The sequence below is a fragment of the Metopolophium dirhodum genome, chromosome 2, assembly GCF_019925205.1.
Source record: "Metopolophium dirhodum isolate CAU chromosome 2, ASM1992520v1, whole genome shotgun sequence".
In the NCBI taxonomy this organism is placed as follows: domain Eukaryota; kingdom Metazoa; phylum Arthropoda; class Insecta; order Hemiptera; family Aphididae; genus Metopolophium; species Metopolophium dirhodum.
The window spans coordinates 28,932,935-28,949,426 of NC_083561.1; the positions used below are offsets into that span (position 1 = coordinate 28,932,935).

General features: G+C 36.7%; 1 protein-coding gene across 1 annotated transcript; it reads left to right on the plus strand.

The window, feature by feature from the left end:
- Window positions 1-730: 730 nt before the first annotated feature.
- Window positions 731-6,022, plus strand: LOC132938866 (uncharacterized). The gene has a single exon (XM_061005863.1). The coding sequence runs from the start codon at window positions 731-733 to the stop codon at window positions 6,020-6,022; it is 5,292 nt and encodes a 1,763-aa protein (XP_060861846.1).
- The last annotated feature ends 10,470 nt before the right edge of the window (window positions 6,023-16,492 follow it).

Here is a 16,492-nt window from a genome sequence, read left to right on the forward strand (position 1 = left end):
TTATACTACATTTTTGGTAGCATAGCGTGGTTATATCCACATATTGTTTAGTGTTCCGTTTAGGATTTATGGGCCCGTCCTAAGCTACGTGTAATTGTTATTGCATAATTATTTTGCTTTTACACGTTTTACCCGTGATCAACGTATTGATTGTTTAATTGTGTGATCGACAATTTATTATTATTATTTTGCGTAAAGCGCGTCACGTGCCGCGTTATTTATTTCATTTGTCGAATAATTCCTTTTGTATTATTATTTCGCGAAAGGCGCATTAGTTGTTGTATCTTAATTTATTTTTGGCTTTGCAAATTAATTTTTATTATTATTTAGCGTTAAGCGCGCGTTTGTTGACGTAATAATATATTTTGATTTTGCGTCTAATAATTTATTATTATTATTTTTGCGTGAAGCGCGCAACTTGTCGTTTCTATTTATTTTTATTTGCGTTATTGATTTTAATTATTATTATTTCACGTAAAAGCGCTTTTATTGCTTTGTGATTTATTATATTTTGATTTTGCGTCTAATAATTTATTATTATTATTTTTGCGTGAAGCGCGCTACTTGTCGCGCTCCTTTTATTTAATTTGTTGAATAATTTTGATCATTTTGTCGCGTTAAGCGCGCCCTTGGTCGCGTGAGAATCTACTTTGGGCTAAATTATTTCATTTTGCGCTTAGTATTTAATTGTATTTGCATATTAAAAAAAAAAAAAAAAAAATCCGTCGTCATGGCTGGTGATGAAGAAGTCGCGAGGGTCAAGCGGTTGAAACGTAGTTGTGAAGTCAAACGCAAGAGTTACGTCAATAAAATACGTGCAGTCCATAGTGTGGCCGTTCGGAGTGCGGAGGACACGTCTGTGGTACCCCAGCTATTGGTAATGGTTGAATCCCTCGATCACTTGTTGTCGTCCTTTACCATCGAAGATGAAGCATTGTTGAATTATTTGTTGGATTTAGAGCTTGACAATGAATATCCCGACACGGAGGGCGTCGAGATGTTCGAATTGGTCTCGTTTTCAAAAGCAACCGCCCATCGTTTTATGCAATACTGCCCCGACCAAATAACAACGTCTACACACGGCGGTTCACAGGTGTCATTAAACGATGTCGGCCAGAATGTCCAAAAGTCAGACGAACAAGTGATTACCGACAATGTTGCCATAGATGTGAGCCCAGGTGCCGTCCAATCAACTAAAGCAGGTTCTGTGAGGTCTAGTGGTGGTCAAGTCATCAAACCTACCCGCTTACCTGAGATACCACTGCCCACGTTCGAGGGCGACATTTATGAGTGGGTTACATTTCGTGATCGATTCACAACATCGGTGGACAATCGAACATATTTATCCGATATCGATAAGTTCTACTACTTGGTTGGGTGTTGCAAGGGGGCTGCTCGAGATGCTATTCGAGGCATTCCGGTATCAGACCACAATTACAGGCTGGCGTGGTCCACTCTCGAGGAAAGATTTGACAAACCCCGTCTGGTGGCACGCTCACTAATCGAGAAACTGTTAAACGCACCACGAGCTCCTTCAGAAAATTTAGTTGAGTTAAACAAATTGTTAGTGGTATTCGATGAAGGCGTATCGTTGCTCGAGTCCCTGCATCTACCAGATTTAGGCGATTTTATATTATTCTCCATAGCCGCTCGATGCTTGCCTACCTATAGCATCAAGTTATTCGAAGCCCAACTAGCCAACGGGTTTCCTACGGTACAAGAGTTGTTGAAGTTTGTAAAATCTCGTGTGGCCATATTAGAATGCATTCCACCAGAGCCTACATCAAAACAATCAAACTCTCACAAATCTACTAAGACTGCATCTCATAATGCGAGGAAGCCGCCACTGCATACCTCTATGGTTACAAGCAGCAACCCGTCAAAGGTATCACCGTCTTGCAAATGTTGCACAGGTACTCATGGTCTAACGTCATGCCCAAAGTTCAAGGGTTGGACGCAAGAAAATCGTAACAATTGGGCGCGAGTCAATAAGATTTGTTTTCGATGCCTACGTACAGGACACTGGGTGACCAAGTGCAAGTCTTCAAATGTATGCGGTCAATGCTCCCGAAGGCATCATTCGCTTCTGCATTCAGCTGGATTTGCTGCTCCGTCCAAAGAAGAGAATTCATCGGATGAGGGGCAACCAGACGTTGCCACCACATCGTCATGTCTTGGCCAAAATACTTCACCGTCGGTCATTCTCGGTACAGCTCTCATACACATGTCTGACAACGTTGGCGTGTTGCATACGGTCCGGGCGCTCATTGATTCAGCCTCACAAATTAGTGCTATTACTTCGGAGTGCACGAATCGGTTGGGACTCCGGATGCAAAAGTGGACATTACCTGTATCCGGTATCGGTGGTGTTCAGGTACAAAACGTTTTGGGGTTAGTGCGCTGTCAAGTACAACCAAGATTTTCACCAGATCCCGTCTTCAATTTTGATGCGTGGGTGTTTCCGACGATTACGGCTGATATGCCACGACAACCGCTATCCCGTTCGATAGCAGATAAATATCAGCATCTTGCCCTAGCGGATCCCTCATTTATTAACCCTGGTACCATCGATGTTTTATTAGGCGCAGACCTGTTTGCCCAAATTCTAAATGGAAAACGTGTGTCTGTAGGCGATGCTTTTCCGACAGCATTCGGAACGGTATTTGGATGGACGATCATCGGGCCGGTTTCAAATTCAACGTCCAATATTTCTGTGTCTTGCCATACATCACTTACTACTTCTGTCGAAACGCTGCTAGAGAAGTTCTGGGCGCTCGAAGAACCCGACGCGGCACCAGAACAGTTTACGCAGGAGGGGCAGTGTGAAGCAATATTTCGTGATGGCTGTACCCGCGATAATTCTGGTCGCTTTTGTGTACCGCTCTTGTTCCGCCAAGCAATTTCTGTTGACACTTTCCGTGGCTCACGCGCCGTAGCTGAGAAGCGCTTCGAGCACTTGGAGAAGAAATTAGCCACTAACCCTCGTCTCCGAAGTTTATATTGTGATTTCATGTTTGAGTATTTGACGTTGGGACACATGTCTCCAGCCAAGTCCAATGGGGATTACTACATCCCACACCATGCCGTCTATCGCCCTACCGATAAAGACCCAAAAATACGAGTAGTGTTCGATGCTTCCGCGACATCGTATTCCGGCGTTTCTTTGAATGATTGCTTGTTTCCGGGACCGAAGTTACAGCGCGATGTTGTGGACGTCCTATTATTGTATCGGGTTCACCGATTTGCCTTCACAACTGATATAAGCAAGATGTACCGTCAGGTATCTGTATCTCCGTCGCATCGACGGTACCAACATATTTTGTGGAGATCATCGCCCGATCGAATGTTGCAAGCTTATGAACTCAACACTGTGACTTACGGCGTCAACTGTGCCCCCTACCTCGCGATCAAGGTGTTGCGGTCTATTGCTGAGCAGGATTGTAGTGACCTTCCATTCGTAAAGGAAGCTTTATTATATCAGACATACGTGGATGACATCTGCGCAGGCGGCGACACGTTGGACGAGGCCCTCTCCCTTCAAGATGGTCTTATTCGAGTTTTACATTGTGCTGGCATGGAGTTGAAAAAATGGGCCAGTAATACGCCCGTCCTACTTGATAAGATCCCCTCCGAGGACAGAACGTGCGAACCACTGTCGCTCGATGATTCTACTGGCACAGGGACGAAGGTATTGGGTTTACAATGGTCCCATCAAGATGACGCCTTTATGTATATTTTTCAACCCGAACGACACGTCTGCACGAAACGCGGTATGTTGTCCTTGATAGCGCGAATGTTCGATCCACTCGGACTCTTATCACCTGTCACATTCTTTGCAAAAACATTAATGCAACGTGTATGGAAAGCTGGGCTGTCATGGGATGAACAGCTGCCTTCAGATATCGCGGAGATCTGGTGCAGTTTCGTTACCGATTTATCCAATCTGCAATGTGTCCGCATCCCTCGATTTATAGGCACACGCCGAGACATGCAGTGTTCAATATGTGGGTTTTGTGATGCGTCGTCAACCGGATACGCTGCTGTGGTGTACCTTAGGGCAATTGATTCGTCGGGTAACCCTATCGTCTCGTTGCTTGGAGCACGATCGAAAATTGCACCTGTGAAATCAACAACCATTCCGCGATTGGAATTATGTGCAGCACTTTTGCTCGCTCGCTGGTTGGCCCGTCTTTCAGCCACGCTGAGCCTAAAATTACACCTCACAGATGTCCATGCCTGGTCAGACTCTACAACGGTGTTAAGTTGGCTAAAATGTCCGCATGAGTCATTTAAAATATTCGTCTCAAATAGAATTTACAAAATTCACTCGTTGGTACCCACGTGTCAGTGGCATTATATAGAATCAGCCACTAACCCTGCTGGTTGTGGTTCACGAGGACTTACTCCGTCGGATTTCATTAAACATGATCTCTATTTCAACGGTCCTCCATGCCTGTCTCTGCCACCTCAACAATGGGACCAGTATATCCCAATTAATACAGCTGATCAACTGCCTGAATTTAAGATTGAATCTACGAAGGTTATGGTCATACAAGAAGAGGAATCTGAGTGGTTTGAGCGTTTTTCTTCTTATGTACAAGCGATCCGAACCACTGCTCGTATACTTAGGTTCGTCGCGCGTTGTAGGAAACAACCGGTTGAACATGGGTATTTATCCCGCAAGGAGCTCGACCAAGCAGCGCTTCTGATTGCACGGTCTTCGCAACGTTTTCACTTCAGTACGTTGATTCAGGAGTTGTCGCAGGGGGGTGCTGCCTCTATGCGATTATTAGCACGTCTGCGTCCGTTCCTCGATAATGAGAATATAGTACGCGTTGGCGGTCGGTTATCTAGGTCAGATTTGTCTGATGACCAGAAACATCCTATACTGCTGGCAAAGACATCACACTTCTCTATTCTATTAATTCGGCATTGGCATGACCTCACAGGTCACAGTGGTCCACAAATCGTTTCATCGTTGGTTTGTCGTCAATATTGGATACTATCAGTCCGCACATTGATCCGTACGATCATTAGCCGTTGCATCACGTGCGTACGCATCACGGCCAAAAACCCTCAGCCAGTGATGGCGGATCTACCATCTTCACGTGTGACGGAATGCCATCCGTTTGCGAGGGTTGGAGTAGATTATGCAGGTCCATTTTCAGTCAAAGAGAACCGACTTCGAAAGCCGCGTCAGTACAAAATGTATCTTGCCGTTTTTGTGTGTTTCACAGTACGCGCTGTCCATTTAGAATATGTATCCGACTTGAGCACCGGGGCTTTTATAGCTGCGTTACACAGGTTTGTGGCACGCCGAGGTCTGCCCACCGATGTTTACAGTGATTGCGGCACAAATTTTGTTGGAGCAAACAATTTACTTCGTGCTCTTGTTAATGATCCATCGTGTCGTGACCAACTAACAGCTAGTGTCCATTGTACGTGGCATTTCAACCCTCCAGGTGCCCCTCATTTCGGTGGGCTCTGGGAGGCAGCAGTTCGCTCATCCAAAACATTGTTATTGCGCATTCTGGGGGAGCACACTTTCACCATCGAAGAGTTTGGCACGGTATTGTCTAGGTGTGAAGCCATTTTGAATTCTCGGCCAATCACTCCTGCTTCGTCCGATCCTGCTGAACTTGACTGTCTAACTCCGGGGCACTTCCTAATAGGCAGACCGTTACTTGCCGTTCCTGAAGCAGACATTCCAAACACAACTCGGACCTTGGAACAGCGGTGGAAGTTGGTCAGCCAATGTGTTCAAGCGTTTTGGCGTCGGTGGCGCAATGAATACCTCCAAACTCTCCAGATTCGCAGTCGGTGGACCAGTGACGCTCCAAATATATCGGTTGATGATATGGTCGTAATAAAAGACGCCAACACTCCGCCGTTGAAATGGCGTATGGGGCGCGTAATCGAGGTGTTAGCTGGCTCCGACAACGTCGTCCGAGTCGTGCGGCTCCGTACTGCTACTGGTATCCTAACACGTCCGGTAGTAAAGGTGGTTAAGCTCATTAACTAGTCTTAGAGAACTACCAGCTCTCTTTGATTTTTATGTCTGTACCTGTTTTATTTTTTATATTTCATTATTTTCTCCTTTTCCCTTCTCTGACTCATACACCCATTTTTTGCACCTGCGCCTAGGCACCGCGGTCGTGAGTCACGGGGGGAGGGGGCATTTTGGTTAGCTGCCAGAAAAAATTAGGGGCACTTGTAATTTATGTATTTATACGCCCTGGCATTTGAATTATATCCTAATCTGTATTTAAAATTGTTACTATTATAATGTGTCTTTACAAAAAAAAAAAGAATGTATTTTCAGGTTAATCGGTTAGTACAAATCCAACCCTCATCAGTTCAATCTTCAGGTTTCAACAGTTTGCAGCTTAAGATCCGGCAGTGTTCGGTAGTAAGACGTGCTCGTCTTACTAGGGGGAGGATGTCGGATATCTGTGGAAATACCCAATACCGTAATTTGGCCGCCATATCGTTATCGACAACAATAAATTGTCATCGGTAATTACGGTCGACTCCACATCGAGAAGATTCGATACCCCGCCCCGCCTGTTCCATCTGTATCGCCGTCTGCCGTCTCACCGCGAACCCGTCACCGCCGCGTCAGTGCGTTGTCGTCCGTTCGTCGCAACTTTTGCTGCGGCAACCCCGGCTCTTGTGTCACGTCCGGGTTTCGCGCGACAGACTACCTTCACGTGATCGGTGGTTCTGAGTGTGCCGAGTCACGTATCGGCCGTGGCGGTTTTGCGTGTTTTTCCCCTTTTGGTCTATCCGTCCGGGTACAGTTTTACGCCGATCACCTGTGGTACATTGTACTAATTGTACGCACCAAATGCACGCTAAAACGACTTGTTGTCTCGTGATCGCGTTTGTTTTGTAGCCGTCGATCTTGTGTCGCGTTGTGTGCCGGCAACGTGCGGGTCGTGTCGTCTTCCGCGGCTCCAACAGTGCATTTCACGGTGCCTCCCGTGGACCACGGCATGATTTATTGGTTTAACCTGTTCTTCGTGGGCCATCGTGGGATTCCCAGTAGCCAGCGTTAGATCGTCGTGTGGACCAGTGGACCGTTGAGAAGGACCGAGTGGCAACACTGTCGATGGTAATCAGCGGATACCGAGGAGACCGGTGATTACAATATTATGCATTATCATTGTAAAACATCATTGTTTATTATTTTGATGATATGACATTATATATTATTTGTAACAATATTATAAATTGTCCCCGTAGAGTTAGTTAGTGGGCGCCCATTGCATATAAATATAAAATATTGTAATTTTCTTATGAATAGTAAGGCGGTGCTTCTGGCCCGTCACAAGAACGTATTACTTGTTGTTATTCATTGACATCTAGTTTCAAATTAATCACACAGTGTCCACTTCCCTCCGTGTTTTGCGTTGCGGTGCTTATTAAATAGGAGCGTGGGGCAATAACAAAAAAAAACTGGCTAAAATAAATATTAAGTGTAGCTGAGTCGGCCGACGACCTCTGGGTCGGCAGTAAGGACTTTTATATTACAATAGTCTATACTGTGCGTAGGTAATCATCGAGAGCCTTAAAGCAGAAAAAAAAATGTTTTTTAATAAGTATATAATAAGTAATAAGTATATTATTATTAGGGCATCGGAGTTGGTTTGTTTTCCGGTGTCTTTCGGTGGCTCCTTCAGTGGAAAATGTATCAATTAGTTGCGATACTTGTCATTTGAATGTAATTTTTATTTTGCAAACATTTAAAAAAAAATTAACAACATTTTACTCTTTCATAAATTCTAATTTTCTTCTATACAAATATAATATGTAACTAATAATAATAATAATAAATAATATATTGGTTATTGAATAATTTATCAATGATTAGTGATTACCTATACCGGACTATACCATAATTTATAGCTGTAGCGAGCGTAAATTATTGTTCGAAATTTATCGTTGTAATAAAAACAATCATATTGGTATAATATATTTCAACCAACAATTTTTATTATTTTTGATTTTAAATACAAAATGAAAAAATCAAAGTAACGTTTCCCTTCCCAGTTTTCCAACTTTAGACTGACAGTATAACAACCCAATACCAACATTTTTTTATGAGTGCTCAAATAAAATGCCGTTAAGTAAAAGTCCGATGTGTAGGTATAATATAATATATAAACATATAATATAACCCATGATGACCGTGGTATGAAATTCAGGTAGAACCTTTTTAAGATATGGCATGCCATTCAGAACACCAACAAAAAGTCCTACAGACATACACCCGTGTCCAAGGTTAGGTGGGATAAGCTAACACTGAAGTGCATCTGCAGAGCTATTATAATTGTATCTAAAATATTTTCTTAAATAAATGAATATTTTCAAAGTAAATGTGGTTATGGGTGCTCAGATAAGGGTTTACAGAGGTTATATATATAAAAAATAAACAATAGGTAATATGAGGTGGATTGACATCGTGCTGCACCTGAAACCGAAGTCTGAGCGAGCCATTTGACAAAATGGCTTATCAATATTTACATGGTATAATAACAATGTGCATATTTTATGAAATATTATACAGTAACATATTTTATTTTTTCGTTCTGCCACTGTTACACGCACCCATCATTTGTATCGGGTGAAAATATCTGGGGTGTTGTATGACTGGGGAGTAAATAATTGAATTGATAAAAACCGGGATGCTTATTCGGATACAGGAAGCGCTTTAAGTACACCCTGTTTGCACCCTCCGACGAGGGTTGCATACTCCTATAATGGTTTGACAAAAGTGATGAATTGTGTATGCACCCGCCAAAATGTATACGTATACGGTATACCTATGAGTGTTAAGAGGTATATTATATATATTGTAGTTTGTAATCGATATAACATAAAGTAAACAAAACACGAAAACTAATTTTGTTAATGATCAACAAACAGCTAATTTGTTGAAATTGTAAAATTAATCGTTACCTCGACCGCGACGTCATTCTGTTAATTTAATAAACGCGTAGTTTAAGTTTACTCAGATTGACTAAGATTATGCCACTGATATTAACATAGAACGAAAAATGACCATAGCTGGCGATTAAAACATATAACGAATTCATTCTGTTAATTAAAGTAGTTAAACAGTTAGATAGAATGGCCGCGTTTCGCGCCCTCAGATGGTGTCAGACGTCAGTGCGTAACCGTGGGACAAAAGGGAAAATAGACCATAATTAACATTTCTAAAAAACGCGAAAACAATCAATTTAATATTTATTAGTTTATATTACCGTTTCCACATTATAACAACAATATTTGGATTTCTTATACCTATAATACCTACCTAGAAAGAAGGTTAGTAGAAATTACAAGAGAGTAATGTATTATACAGAACGTTTTAATATAATGAAACACAGGACATGTTTACTGTTTTTAGATTCTGAGCGAAGCGATGAATGTATTGATTTTACAATGATGTGTTTTTTTTTTTATTTTTGTGTCTGTCATCACCTTTTAGGACAGTAAAAGTGCTTGGATTTTCTTCAACAGTAACTTTTCTGATAGGAAAATGAATCTAGTTGGTACTTTGGGGGGTCAAAAGTAAAAATTTCCCAGTAGTTTTCAAAAGCGACCTGAAAAACAAAAGAAAAATTAAGGAAAAACGGGAATTTTTACGCAAAATTTGTTTTTGAGAAAATCGATTTTGGTTTTAAAAACTCTAAAACAAATGACCGTAGGGACATGAAATTTTGACTGAATGATTATAATTGCATTTCCTATACACCATAACATTTTCCAAATATTTTGATTCTTTTTGAGCTGTTTACGGACATTGTCAGTTTTCAATTTTTTTAGTTTTTTTTTCTATAAATATCAATAAAATTTCATCTGTTGGGTAAAAAAGCTTGAAAATTTAATAGAAGGCTCCTAGGTTATTGTTTCAAAGGCAGATGAAAAAATTAAAAATCCTTAGTCACAGTTTTTATTTATAAGCATTTAAAGTTCAAATTTTGACAACATTTATCAAATTTATAATTTATTAATTATTTTGTAGTTAAAAATGTATAAAATGTTTAACTTTTATGGCTAAGGATTGAAAATTTAAAACAAGGCTCCACGTAAATAGGTTATATATAAATTACTTTATTCACAATAATATCATCAAATATACTTGGTAATATCATAGGCTGACTGACCGTTTTCGCTCAGAATCGTTTTTCTTATATACAATGATATTATATCATTGAATTCAAATTTAACACCATCCATTACAGTGACTCACTTGTAACCTACTGTACAGCAGAGCGACATCCACTTATCCACCTTTTTAAATATTATGCTAAAAGGCCACCATTTCAAATTCTTGAGTTTTTTTTTTATTTATATTTAAGTTTAGGACACTCCATGACTAAAAGACGCACGGTCATGCTATAAAGCTCAAGACCCCCCCTCCCCATTCTGACTTCTGAGTATCCTGTACACCTGAGATATTCAAGATTTATAAATCATATAATATTTGAAAATTTCTTAGGGCGTATTAATATATTATAGATAAATGTATTATTATTATTAATTATTATTATTAATCAAACACGCACCCATGACGTCAAAAAATAGCCACCGCTACTTCGTCCAATTAAGGAAGTTTTTTATTTACCAACAATTATATACCTAATAAATATAATACAACGTTATATTTTTTTATATATATATGTGTGTGTGTGTTTTTATATGATTCCATTATTATTATACCTATACAGTAGGTATATACGCTATACAGGTATATACAAAGCTATTTTCGGACGTCGTTATTATTCGCTTAATTTATTATACGGCCCTGACTTGACAAACTTTATATATATAATATTATATACGCGTAATATAATTCCTGCCAACCCGCGAAATCGTTTATGTAAACGCGCGTGAAATATGATCGAAGTAAGAAAAAAAATTCACTGCGATCTTTTTGACTTTTATTAATTATTTATTCTGTGGGACGCAGTTCCAACACATAATTTTTAAATTCGACACAACACATTTTCGACAAAAAAGTGGGACTTAATAGCCACACGAAAATTTATTAGAACGCTTTTTACTTAAGTGTTTTTAATTTCCAATATTGTATGATTGTACATAATATTATGTACATTGTACAAATTATATATTATTCCGTATTTTTTGGTGTAACATAATATCCAAGTTTTTCTCAGGCAACATCTTTAAGTTGCATGGTAAAGTGATATTGATATAAGACCAATATCCAAGTACCTTATTATAAACATACTTACATACCTATACCAACAGAAATAAGATACTTATATAGTTATATATCATAATAGATATAATTAAGAGGTTAGTAGGTTTAAATGTTTAACATAGTATAATATATACTAACCTACTGTTTACTAACATCGGTAGAACAGTTAAGTTTTTGTAAAGGATGTGGTTTACTAGGTCAAAAGCTTATAATAATCTATAGTTTTTTGGTATAATTTTATATTCGTTTAATCGGTTACCGAAGCGGGTACTATATAATTTAAAATACCGATTTTTTTTTTTTTGACACACAACTGTCAACTGGTATGCATTTTAAACCGCAAAAATCGATTGCTTAACTGACTATAATAATATCTGATTTAATATTTCTATTTAAGGAAGAATCCATACACTTATAAAATATGTATTCGAATTTCGAACCAACGTTATATACGTTTATGTTTAATAAATAATAAATTGTATAAATGTCGTATTCTGGTCTTCACTTGAGTTGTACTCAACAGACACTCATCTCAATTTTCAATTATGAAGTTTTTGAATTTCTGAAGAGATAATCAAATTAATTTGTGAGCAATAATAAATATTTATATATAATATCTACCAATACCTAACCCACGACGAAATATATTATGTACCAACCCAAGTTTTTGTTACTGCAGTTGATGTTAATTCAGGAGAAACATGCGCGGATATTGATGTTTCTAAAATCTTGTGATAGCAAACACTTTAAAAAAAAACCTCAGTGTATATTATTATATAGGTGTACTCGAAAACATAAGAAAACGTACTATCGAAAAACGTACGTTTTTCAGTTTTCACTTCTCACGCGTCTCCGCCTCTCGAGAACGGATTAGCGAAAACGATAGTAGAAGTATTCACAAAGTGCAGCCCACAAATGTAGGCTTGCGAATCGGGGGTACAACTCCGAACACTTCACCAAAAACGACAAGGGCCCTAGCCCCTAATTATTAATTAAATGCACATTTTAAATTTTGAAAAACCCAATTATTGTAAATCATGCTCTATTAATGTCCCCACACACTGTAGCGGTGGCGAAGGCGATGAATTGCTGCAGGACACATTGCACCGCTCACCTAGGCGGTAAAGCCAAGACAATAGGATTTAACGCCACCGCCACCGCTCTAGTGTGTGGGGACCTTTACTCGTTGGGCTTGTAAATTCAATGAAAAATAATTATAGTACATTAATAGACAATAGTTACTATTGATGAAATTTGTAAAAATTGTACTGTTCCATGTATGAAAGCTAAAGATATTGGTTTACTTCACCAACTTCAAAGTTTTGAATTTATTTTAGGCTTGCTTTTTATGGAACCAATTTTGAAAATGATTTTAAAAGTAAGTTTAGGACTTCAGTCTCTTAAACTTGATCTATTAACAGCTATTAATTCTATTCAAGCACTTAACAGTTCATTAATATTTATGAGAAACTATACATTTTTTAAAAACATTTTTGAAGAATTTACTACCAAGTGTATTGATTTAGATAAAAATTATTCTAATCAAGTTTTTTATGGTTCCAAATATGATGAATTCAGGTGTTCTGTATTCAATTCGTTAATAGATAATCTTGTAAATGGTACAAGCACAAGATTTAATCAAGAGAACTTAGATTTGATTAGTGCTGTGGAAAATGTATTTAAGTTAAAAATAAATAACAGTTTTTCAAATATTTTATCTAAATTATTCAATATACCAATCGATGAACTAGAAACTGAAATTTAAATTCTCAAACATATGCCTGATGTACCAAGTAGTACATCCAGTGAATCTGTTTATGTGTGATTAGACATTTTTAACAATATGTATTTAGTAATAAAAAAAATTACCATAATACCAGTAACAAGTTGCACATATGAAAGGGTATTTTCCTAATTAAGCATTGTAAAAAATAAACTCAGATGTACTATGTGCATAGACTAGAATCATTACTACTAATATTCACAGAACAAGAACTAACATGTAAATTCGATTTTAATGACATTATTGACGAATTTAAAAATGTTGTTCCTTTTAAATTATTTAGTTTTATTTAGTGTATTTTATATTTTTTAAACATTTGTCTGTATCTAAAATTGTTTTCAATATTATTGTGAGCCCTAATTTTTAGTGTGCACCGAACCAAAAGTCTGCGCACACCTTATAAGCCCACTACACAGTACATAACCAACCTAATGCACACACACATTTTTACAAACAAATAAAACTATAATATTCGTTTATTTTATAGAAACATACGTGTTAATAATCTGGTATTATACACACTTTTATATTGAGTTTAACCTAATATAAAATAACGTAGCCGTACGCCCGTACCTATCTAAAATAAAAATAAAATTGGTTTAAAAATAACATAATAATATCGCTATATTATATCTATGGTGTCTCGTAATATTTCGACGCGTTATTCTGGAAAAAAAGTGGACAAATATTAAGTATTACGTATGCAGTGGCAGACTTCAATTTTAAATGACGCATTTTCATAATTACCCAAGTACTTACCACCACCACTCCATTTTTACTTAACACAACATAGTAAATAGTTATGATGTATATAAAATGTGGATGAAAGAGCCAAGAGGTCGGACCTTAGTATGTAATTCTGCACCACAATCACGGGGTGGCACCGCCCCCTTTGAAAAGTTGACGCTGCAGCTGCGTCAAAATTGAGCCCTTCTGCAGATCGCTACTATAACGCGTATGTATGGGTACTATAATAGTCATCGTTAAATTTTACGCCAATTATATGATGTAGACAATAATCCTTATCTATGGTACATTATAAATTATAATAAAATATATATTTATTTAGTTTATTATAATGAATAAACAACTATCAAAATCAAGAAAGTAGGTATCGCATAAATTATAATAATATTATATTATAATAATAATAATATTATAATATTATATAATATTATTTTATTATAATATTTGTATAATTGTATACAACTTATGTACAACTGTATAGTGTACAAACATAGATCAGTCTGGCCATGTTTGTTTATTTTCTTTTGTATACATAGGTACTATTAAATTTATAGTGAAACTATAGTAAGTTATATACTTCGAGAATTCGACAGCAAAAAAATGATCTACATCTAATCACACAAAAAAAGGTTTGTTCAGCGCCGCCTATTAGACGTGGTTCAATATACTCACTAAATCTTCCTATACCCAGATAATTTTAAATTCTGAATGTATTTTTTTATTTTAAGCCCCTTCCATTACAATTTTACGCGTAGCACGCCGAACTGAAAATTCCTTTCACGAAGTGGTGGTGTGAAAAAAATCGAATCACATATATTCGTGGTTATAGAGGATAAATAATTTATTCCACGAACCTTATTATTCTGTCATATATATTATATAGACGTGTGTACTATGTAGGTAATTTGTAACAAATTCCCACATGTGGCACACGTCAACAATTTACCACTGCCGAGAAGTGTGCAGCTATCTCGGCTGGTCAGATTATTATATAATAATATTATAGATTGTACATAATATATTATGCATGTAAGTGTTCACCGCACCCACGATAAAATTAATTCTATAAGGTAAACAAGGTAATCCGGAGCTACATATTATACAAATGAAAAATATTTCCAACTATATATAATATATATTATATAGATAGTCTTCACTCGTGTGAAAAATAGCCACGCCTTAACATTCTTCATATTCACAACATTCTATCGTAAATATGTAAATTGTAAATACCCATATTACAGTGGCGTGTTTCAGGGGTGGGTACTGGATGTATTGTCCCCTTATAGGAAGATGTGCGTTAATTTTTGTATATATAAAATTTATAATTGCACATAATATATAATATTATATTCTACAGTAATAAAATTGTCAAAATTACATTATAATAAATTTAATTTAAAATTAATATTATCATTAAAAATTATAATCCCCCTCCCACTTGATCCACTTCAGATTCAGGTTTAACAAACAAACATTTTATTTATAACATAATTATTAGGGGTTTGGGATTTTATGAAAAACTATCATTGTTTTATTAATTAATTTAATATAATATAATAACAGACGTAAGCCCAATTTAAACAGTATCTACGGCTACGTAAAGTGCGTTAATAACAATGATAAGTTATACAATATGGTTTCGATTATGATACATTGTAATATAGTTATACAATAATGTAATGACAGTAAGAGGCTAATAATTTGAAAAAATTGTAATATTTATTGGAACAAAAGTTATTACATACCTTGTTGGTTAATTAAAATTTTCGATTCTTTTAGTTACTCTGTAGCATGCATTCCTATATTATCTTCAGACTAGCTTCGCGTATAACCATGGACCGCCATTACGTCTACTTTTCATAGTTTTATGCAGGTAAATTGCATTGCTGTAGCTCAGGGGGCAGCCACATGTGTCTCTTTCTATATTAAGTTGTGGCTCTCCAGTTCCATACGCAAAAATTAATTATTTTATTATCAAAAACAATATTCTGTTATATAAAAAATTTTGAATTGTTTTATGCTAAAAATATTTGTTTTTATATAAATAAATATTATTTCGTTTTAGTCGTTTATTTTAAATCAAAAATCAAATATATACATAATACAAACAAAATAATTTTAACAGTATTTAATACTATAATATTGAAACGAACAATTTTAGTGGCTTTTTAAATTGTGGGTATAGTATTGACATGCGGCTCCAAGAATTTAAATGGTGGATTTACACTCAATAATTTTTTTTTAAACTAGAACTTTCATGGCAAAGATTAACAACAAATAAATATAATATAATATAGATATTTATATTTAAAATTATGTACATCACATGCATACCTAATATTTAACTATATTATATAGATATAGTAAATAAGTTCGATCACACGCATTTATTTACTAACCATGGTTGCAACAGCGATTTGACTATAGGTAATATTTATAAGTATCAAATAAATTTCAACCTCCTGTTTTAGAGGAATAATACCTAATCATCAATCACTGCCACAATATAATATGGTACCTACTCTCAATTTTAGACCACCCGACAACATACTATTATCATCTCTCGGAGGCCAACAGCAGCAGCAGTGCGGGTATAATGTACACCCATCATAATGTATTCATATATTATATACATACTTGTTTTTAATAAATGTTTACCGATATGTGAACTTCCGTGGCGTATATCTACTTATAATTCTTATGTGGGCGCATACCTACATAGTCAT

Excerpts from the sequence above, each read along its gene's own strand:
- LOC132938866 (XM_061005863.1), top strand. The coding sequence starts at position 731 with ATGGCTGGTGATGAAGAAGTCGCGAGGGTCAAGCGGTTGAAACGTAGT.